The sequence below is a fragment of the Staurois parvus genome, unplaced genomic scaffold (assembly GCF_062004578.1).
Source record: "Staurois parvus isolate SC_StPar_1 unplaced genomic scaffold, SC_StPar_1.0 ptg000173l, whole genome shotgun sequence".
In the NCBI taxonomy this organism is placed as follows: Eukaryota; Metazoa; Chordata; class Amphibia; order Anura; family Ranidae; genus Staurois; species Staurois parvus.
In genome coordinates this window covers 896363-905708 of record NW_028317969.1, presented here as the reverse complement: position 1 = coordinate 905708, position 9346 = coordinate 896363, and the positions used below count along the sequence as shown (strand labels likewise).

The 9346-nt window shown below is 41.1% G+C and overlaps 1 protein-coding gene across 1 annotated transcript in view; it reads left to right on the top strand.

The window, feature by feature from the left end:
- The first annotated feature begins 3004 nt into the window (after positions 1-3004).
- Positions 3005-9346, top strand: part of LOC149462533 (retinal guanylyl cyclase 2-like) — a 170275-nt gene continuing 163933 nt past the window's right edge. The window contains exon 1 of the mRNA XM_089676747.1: positions 3005-3749. Coding sequence (XP_089532873.1) covers positions 3005-3749 — 745 coding nt within the window. The remainder of the gene's footprint in view (positions 3750-9346) is intronic.

The window sequence follows — 9346 nt, the reverse complement described above, 5'->3', positions numbered from 1 at the left end:
AACTCACGTCACAATATAGGAAAGAGGTCAACATTAAACCTCACCTGTTGCTTTGCCCTGCATGGACAAACTACAACTTCACCTTAAAGTGAATGCAAACCAGAGGTGACAACACTATAGAAACAGTATAACATGTGAATCTTGTCGCCTAGTAAGCATGCTTTTGGCAGGATCGCCAGGTTAAAATAAAAGAAAATAGCCTAAAAAAAAAACGAATGCAAGCACCACACCTAATGTTTTTGGATTCAGATACTCGTTAAAGCGGACCTTCAGTCAAAAGTGAAAGTGCAGCTATTCCTCCTCCCCACCCCTGCACTCAACACCGTAGATGTTTTTTGACTGGTACTCGCTCCCACTTCTTTAATTCTCATCTAGGTGAGAATGACGTGGGTTTAGGCATGCCCTCTGTCCATACCCTCAACCCTTCTCTGAGATGTCCCATGCAGCTGTAGTCCCACAGATCTCATGCATCTTCCTGGGCAGCACAGTGGCTAAGTGGTTAGCACTTCTGCCTGGCAGTACTAGGGTCGCCAGTTCAAATCCCAACCATGGCACCACCTGCCTGGAGTTTGCATGTTCTCCTTGAGCCTGAATGGGTTTCCTCTGGGTACTTTGGTTTACTCCCACACTCCAAAGACATGCTGGTAGGTTAATTGGCTCCTGTCTAAATTGGCCCTAGTAGGTGTATGTATGAATGTGAGTTAGGGACCTTAGATTGTACACCCCTTGAGGGTTAGGGGCTGATGTGAATGTACAATATATATGTAAAAGCGCTGCGTAAATTGATGGTGCTATATAAGTACCTGAAATAAATAAAATCTTCCTAAGAAGAACCAGCTGTGGGAGGACAGTGGTGGACTCCAGGCACTGGTAAGTCACACTGGTAAAAACTGGCAGCTACATTGTTCCTCTTTAAAGGAGAAGTACAGCCAAATCTCTTTTGGCTGTTCTTGTTCTATGAAACACAGGAATGTAGTTCCTTCTGCCCGCTGTCAGCTGACATCACTCAGCCGGTACAGGCTGGGGAAAGATCCCGACTTCAAAGTCGGGATCCACCCTAGACACTGGAGCGACTCAGCCTCTTAGCGATCAGCCAGCCACTCCCTCCCCCTCTACAACCCAGGTGCTAAAGTGAGCGCAGGAGAGGGGGCAGAGCAGAGAGCAGTGACTGACAGTCCCTCTCTCTGCTCACAGCGGCTGTGAGAACTCAGCGATCAGTGATCATGTGATCGCTGAGCTATCACCCTTAGAGCCAAGGGGGGACAGATGCAGCATTAGACCGATGATGCATCCACCAAGGAAAGTATGAATGGGCACAAAAAAAAAAAAAAAAAAAATCCTACACTTCTCTTTTAAAGATTTTTTATGTAATATGTAAAGGTTCTTTTTCTTTCCATGAATCTTCTCTAACTTGTAGAGAATTTTCTTCTTCAACCTGCAGATTTCACTAAGTTGTATGCTCATGGTAACTGAACTGTGATTGTAAAACAGAACTGGCAGGATCACCAGTTGAAAATAAAGGAGAAAGGCCTAGAGAAAACTAATGCTTCCACCACATCTATGAATTGGTGAGCGGCAATTTAATAATTTTTTAGTTTTGGGTTTAATACTTCTTTTAAGTAATGACAAAGTTACTGCCAAATCAATAGACCCATACCAAATATGTAAAAATTGCTCTGATCTATAAGGAGTATACAGGTACGATAGCTGAACTAGTTAAACATTTAATTTGATAATTTTTCACCTAAAAGAAATCAGATTGCTTTGATAACTGACTTTGAAGGTAATCATATAGGGAAAAGTACGGAATAACATAAAAAAAATTAAAAAAACAACCCCTAAAACATAAATTATCACAGTCAGTTTGGTTAAAGTGTTGCTAAATCCAGGGCCCTGCATTCACTATATCTGGTCTCCCGGGACCCCGCATTCACTATATCTGGTCTCCCAGGACCCTGCATTCACTATATCTGATCTCATAGGACCCCGCATTCACTATATCTGATCTCCCAGGACCCTGCATTCACTATATCTGGTCTCCCTGGACCCTGCATTCACTATATCTGGTCTCCCAGGACCCTGCATTCACTATATCTGGTCTCCCCGGACCCTGCATTCACTATATCCGGTCTCCCAGGACTCTGCATTCACTATGTCTGGTCTCTCAGGACCCTGCATTCACTATATCTGGTCTCCTAGGACCCTGCATTCACTATATCTGGTCTCCTAGGACCCCGCATTCACTATATCTGGTTTCCCCGGACCCTGCATTCACTATATCTGGTCTCCCAGGACCCTGTATTCACTATATCTGGTCTCCCACAGTACACAGAACATGGAAGTGCAATTATTTTAGTAAATATAAACTACTAAATACCTTTTCTCTTCAGCAGTATATAGCAGTCTTGTGACTTCTATCAGTGTGTAGCTGAGCACTGATTAATCTTGTGGGAGGAGTTTTCATTCTCCTCTGACTGTCCTATGAGGCTGCATGACCCCTGACCCTCTGCCTGGACAGTGCTGATTGGCCCTGTGCCATGCACCCTCCAAAAATATTGGAAAAATTATCTAGCAATACACAAACTGAGCATGTGCAGTGTCTCCTAGGTTTTGTAATATCAGCAGATGGATTGGGGACTGTGGAAGAAGGGGAGGATCAGAGAAGATAAGCCTTTTTACATAATGCTGATGAGTAACCCTTTAACTTCCACAGTGAGTATAACAAGCATGCTTTACTGCATATACAGACTGATTTTCCTGTTGTGAGTTTAGTAACACTTTAACAGCATGTACAGTACAACATGGTACCATGGTTTTTGCCCTTCATTATTTTGTAAAAAAATATACTGTATGTGCTTTGTTGCTCTTTAAAAAAAAAAGAAAATATTTTTATTCGGTTTATCTCATTTTTTATGTATTATTCATTTTGTTCTTTCTTTTTTGACAGGTAATTCTGTAGATTCATGGCCTGTGAAGGACTTTAGCGTGGCCGTAACAAGCTACAATGTTTTATCGTTGTCCACATCTTGGAGACTTCTTGTGGAAGAAATCAAGACTCCAAGATTCCAATCATCTACCAATCCAGAGAGCTTTAAGGACGTTCCCACTTCATGTGCTTCTTTGTTTTATTCTAATGGGATTACTCATGAAACCTTGGGGTGTGCAGAGTGTCAACTTTACAGTGGGTGTGGTTGGTCCATGGAAGTGCGACCCCCTTTTCTCTAAGGCCTTGCCAGAATTGGCTGCTGGGTTAGCAGTGACCAAAATCAACAATGACTCATCGCTACAGCTGGGTCACTCCATGGATTATAAAGTTCTGGAGGAAAACTGTGAAACCTCCAAAGCGTTAATGGAATTTGCAAACTTTGATAAATTCTCTGCTGCATTTATAGGTCCGCAGAACCCTGGATACTGCGACGCTGCTTCGCTTTTAGGGAAAAACTGGGACAAAGCTGTTTTTTCCTGGGCTTGCATTAACCATGAGCTGGATATGAGAGATAGCTTTCCAACATTTGCCAGGACTATGCCAACTCCAACCAAAGTTTTGTTTCATTTTATGAAGTATTTTAGATGGGCTCATGTTGGGGTGGTGTCTTCCAATGAGGACATCTGGGTGGACACTGGAAGGAAGATAGCTAGTGCACTAAGAAATCAAGGACTTCCCATTGGCATTGTCACAAATATGGGCAATGGAGAACAAGGTATTATAGATACATTGACAGCTATAAAAGACACACATGATCTCAGAGGTAAGAAAATTATATATACTGATGTACTGTATATATATAAATATATGTTTTTTTGTTGCTTTTTTTTATCATCCCAGCAGTGTTCACACCATCCCATTGTAATCACTGTCCTACTGGGTGTTATGATTTATTTTTTATTTATTTATGCTTGTCTTAATTGATTGTCTATGCCACCAAAGGTACAAAGGACGATCAAACAAACTAACTTAACCCCTTCAGTGGTCCTTTAACTGGGTCTTAATGCTTGGAGGTAGGGTGGACGTCCTGATCCCCTAATCATTGTGATTGGCTTTCACAGTGGTCACACGATCCTGGAGTTCATCCTGCTAACTCTTGATCAGAAACAGAGACCAGGAGTTGACTGTGACAGCTTGGCCACTGTGCTGGGAGTACACAGGAAGTGCATACTCAGTCCAGGAGACTCAGCCACCATGGATGCCTATGTACAATGTATGGGCATTAAGGCCCACCCTATCTGCTGCTGTACATATGCATTATATGGTTGACAAGAAGTAAAAGTGAACCAGTGGCCAGGTTATGGAGATTGTAGTATTTACAAATTCTTAACAAGCAGTAAATGAGCTTTGAAGTAAGTCCTCGATGATATCTGTAGGCATTGTGGAGCAATTCATCCTCAAATATTACAACAAAGACTTTGAAGTTGGGTTGCAATCAGTTTCAAATCAGCTTACAGCCTACTGTTTATATACACTATTATCACGTCTGTGCTGCCAGAGGAAGCAAGAGGAGAGGGTCTGCATTTTCATTGCTTCTGTTGTGAATTTTAAGGATAAATTTCTCCACAGTGCTTAGAGCCACAAGGTTAGTGAGGGCTGAGCTCACGAGTCTGCAGTATATTGTGAAATGTCAGGAATTTATTTATGCATATTTGTAAATTTGTTAAAAGGTCCCCTTTGAAGCTAGGTTCACAGTAGTGTGGGTTGGGAAAAATTCCCCGACATGCACAGAAATACATTGCCATTAATTGTTATGGTGCCTCCATGCATTTACTAATACATGAGTTTTTGCACATGCCAAAACACATGGTGCCCCTGTTATGGAGACTCACCCTCTATATTTGACCTGTTTATTATTATCGTGAACATCCACTAAGTCATTGTGAGCGGACGCAAACTCACCCATTTTAGATTCCACATGGTTGACACGCTCCCCCAGACTCTCAACCTCAGCGTTTACTTGTGACACAAAACTCATCATATCCTTGTGTAAAGACCCTTTAAGGGTAACAAGCATATCCTTCATGACTGACGTTGTCAAAGGCAGAGTTTCAGCAGGGTAATCTTCTAGATCAGTGGTTCTCAACCTGTGGGTCGTGACCCCTTTGGGGGTCGAACGACCCTTTCACAGGGGTCCCCTAAGACCATCAGAAAACACATATTTCCGATGTGTAAAGAGCAGCTACTGTGTAGAAAGCAGCTGCTGTGTTGAAAGCAGCTACTGTGTTGAAAGCAGCAGTATTGGAGGTAAAACGACACTCATGAATTATAATTACTGGGTAAATAATTTTATGGTTGGGGGTCACCACAACATGAGGGACTGTATTAAATGGTCACGGCATTAGGAAGGTTGAGAACCACTGTTCTAGATGCTCAATAAACTCTCTGGTAGTATTATTGGATATGGACTCATTAGCTTGTTCATCTAGTAGGTGGGGGTCTGGGGAACAGAGCTGCTTTGCCTTTTGGGGGCTGCTGGTTGGTGTAGTGCCCACAGATTGTGCAGGGCTTTGATGGCTTATATGGGCAGGAGTCCTCTCCTCTGCTGTATGTGACTGCACAGAGGGAGAAGTGCTGGGACCGGCGCCATTTTGAGGGGAGGGGCCACCCGCCGGAGAGAAAAACTCCATCAGTTTGCGGGGTCCCTCTTTGATCTTCTGCTTCCCCATGTCAACTGATCGGTTCCCGGCACTCTTTCACAGCTGTCAGTGGTGAGAGGTACGCTCTCCGCTGTCCTCTGCCGCTGTGATCTGCTTCGGTTCCTGGAGCTCACGGACTATGTGGCCATCCCGTGCTACAGCGGCCATGCCCCCCTCGACCTGTTTATTATTATCAATGAGAGTGAAAGTGAAGGAAAATCCCACATTTTGGGTTGTCACCAGATTAGGAATAGAGGGGAAATCCTCCAATGGAGTCACTAATTCTGGTGACAACCTATTGATTTTTTTCACGCTATTTATAAATGTTTTTTCATACAAAATTCACACAGCTTTTCCCCCAAGATTCTCAAATTTTTAATTAGGGGTAAATAGATCCCTAAATGACGTAAAAAAAGATTACAGAACTACATTCATTTGTGTCTTTTCTGTCTATCTGGAGTTCAGATTTATTGTAGTGCTCACCTCCAAAGGGGCTGCTTGAAACAGACAGGTTCTTCCTAAGTAGTACAGAGGCCACCTATCAGACCAGCACACTGATAATTACATCACAGTCTAGGGAGATGTCTTTTTAGGATTTAATGCAGCAGAACAGTAGGAACAGGGTTTGGGGTCACGGGATACTCCAGAAAGATAAGCAACAACAGCAAAAGTACAAGCTTCTCTCTGGTCTACCAGTAACAGCTTCTCTGTAGGTAGCTGAGGATGGTTGGCATATCTGAGGCCCCACAGCTGTAGACCATGGAGAAGCTATTAGCAGCTGGTCTTCTACACATCTATCAGACCTCAGTAAGGTCTTTACTCACAGGAGCTGTCTGCCAACTAGTCTCCACAGGCACCTCCTTAATGAGGAAAATGGTGAGGACTCTAAAACGGTGTTCTTCAGCAGATCTCCCCTTTTTTCAGATGTCCTCTTCTGGCCCATAGCACTGCAAATGCTAAGGAAAGAACAATATGGTCAGACTTCCCTTCTCTTTATCACCTCCCCAGTCACCCTCTGGATTTTCAATTAATGAATATAGAAGAATTACCATGATCTCGAATTTATCGCTAACTATATTGTTTATGCAGCTCAATGGACGACGCCGAACGGTTTTTTATTTTTAACTCTTTGATTTTATCTTTATGATTGTACCAGGGTGGATTTGATTTAAATCAAATTGATTTAAATCACGATTTAAATCATTAGTCAGTAAGGCTTGATTTAAATCCTAGTTTTCTACATAAAGACTAATTCTTGCTGGTATAACTTTAATATGCAAGTAGATGAAGATTTTTAGAATAACAACTTTTCATATTAGTTTTTTTTATCCCCAGTTTAATAGGTTAATCATTCGTATTTGGACAACTTTTCTGTTGTACTTAGGAAGGAGAAAAATAATCATTACCTTAATATTAACAATTTAAATAGATTTATTCATCTGAAACAATAACATTCCAGCATATGTGATTTGCTTAAACATCCATGTTTGGTAACTAATTTGGCTAAACAAAATATATATATTTTAAGAAACGTAGACTGTCAGCCCCTTCCTCCTCACACTTAGTTTCACTTTCTTCTTGTGCAGATCTATTCCACTCCAAACAATCAGAAAAATATTGTTTCTATTCTATTCACTGAACTTCTTGAAACTTAGCACTGAAGGGGTTGATTCTGTATTCATAGGTTTGTAGAAGTTAGGATGAAGGTCTTTTTCTTAACTCTGTTCATGTTATAACATTTTTGCTGTGAAGAAGAGGCATGTGATCTCCGCTGAGTCAAATTCAGTTTTGAGAACTGCAAAAATAAACCGAGCATCTGTGATAATATCTTGTAGGCAGAGAAACTGCCCAATAATCTTACAAAAACCTCTGGAAGAGCATGACATTGTGAATGGATTCATGGAATTTATTTACCAAAACAATTAAACATATACAGCCTTATTCTACATAATTAAAAAACTAATCTTTATTTCATGATGGAATAACCTTTGGATGGTAATATATTTTCCTCAAAAAGCATTTTATTTAAAAAAAATCAGATTTGTTTGATTTTTTAAAAAAAATCATTGATTTTTATCCACCCTGGATTGTACTATGTTCACCATGTCCATGTCTACCTTTCCATGATCCATGAGATCAAATAAACACAATATTGCATTCACCAATATAGTGATATATTACTCCGCATAGGATTAATTATTAACCACTCCTTGGCAGGCTTTGCACTAGTCAACCGCCATTTTGTTTTCTTAAGCGTTTATGGGTTTATAATCCACACTCTATAAGTAGTGAGACGGAGATATCACTAGATCATTAGATTATCATAGTATGATGGAAATGTTTTCTTTTTCTATATATTCACCCTCTGGATGCCCCCTTTGAGGGATTGCCCAGGGTATAATAAATATTCAGCTGATCATGTGAATCTCTCTCCTTATGTTCTAGAAGATTCTTCCAGAGGCAGGAGGAAGTAGCCAAACTCTCAGCCTAGGGATTCTGAGCAGACCCAGTTAATCAACAACCACTCCACTCACTACATTGGAGCCAAACTAGATTTTCCTAACAGCCTAACTGGGGGGGGGGGGGGCACATCTATATAACCTGCCCTACCTACATTTCATCATTATCTTTTCTATAGAATATTTTACGTTCTGAGTTTTTCCCACCTAAGGTTACCTCTCCCCTCATTTTTGTTGTCTAGGATGCAAAGCATATCAACCAGAGCCTTGGTCATATTCTTTAGCCCTATTTATGCTAACAGTATAGCTGATACTGAATTAATATGGAGCGAGCACAAATTATGCCATGAACTTTTGTAACTGATAAGCTGAAAAACTAGACACCCGGAAAAGATTGATGACTTCACTGTAACCTTTGACTAAAAATGCCATTCCTTTTGCTCTCCTATGCCTCTCTGTCAATCCGCAAAAGGTAACGTTTCTTATTTTTTGACAGTCGTGCTCTTGTGCGGTTATATAAAAAAAAAGAAAAAAAGAGGAAATAATAAATATTCCCAGTACCAAGAAATCTAAAATGAGCTTGTATGTTAAAAGGATTGACAGTGAATAAACAAGCATTGCAGCTCTGAGTCCGGAGTTAGCTCTAAAAAGATGTTTTTTCGAATGTATTAATGTCTGATAACTCATGGGCAAAATTGGATTTCATTGTGTATTCCTTCATAATAAGATAAACATGGAGTAAGGTGGTTAACTGGATTCAAATTGTTAATTTGTATCCAGGGGCGGACTGACAACTCATGGGGCCCCTGGGCAATAGGGTATCATGGGGCCCCTATGTCCTTGCCCACACTCAAAGCACACCCAAAAAAGCCTATAAAAAGGTACCAGGGGCATTTCATGGGTCCCCCTACTGACCCCGGGCCCTCGGGCAGTGCCTGAGTGCTCGAACGGTCAGTCCGCCCCTGTTTGTATCTAGTCTATTTTTTGATACCCTTCAGTTTTTTAATTCATTCATAATTATATTTATACCCAAAGCACATCTAAATCCAAGTACAAAACTTTAATTTATCTCAACTTACTAATCCTTAGATGTGGTGACTGCATTTTCTTTTTTCAGGCTTTTTTGCCTTTTTTTCCACCTTTTTTTCACCTGGGGATTCTTCCAGTAACACACTTCCTATGCTAGAGTGAGAAGGGATGTCAGTCCAGGAGCTCGTTCACGCTAGCTTTGCTCTCTGAGGAGTGATTCACGTTTGGATCAC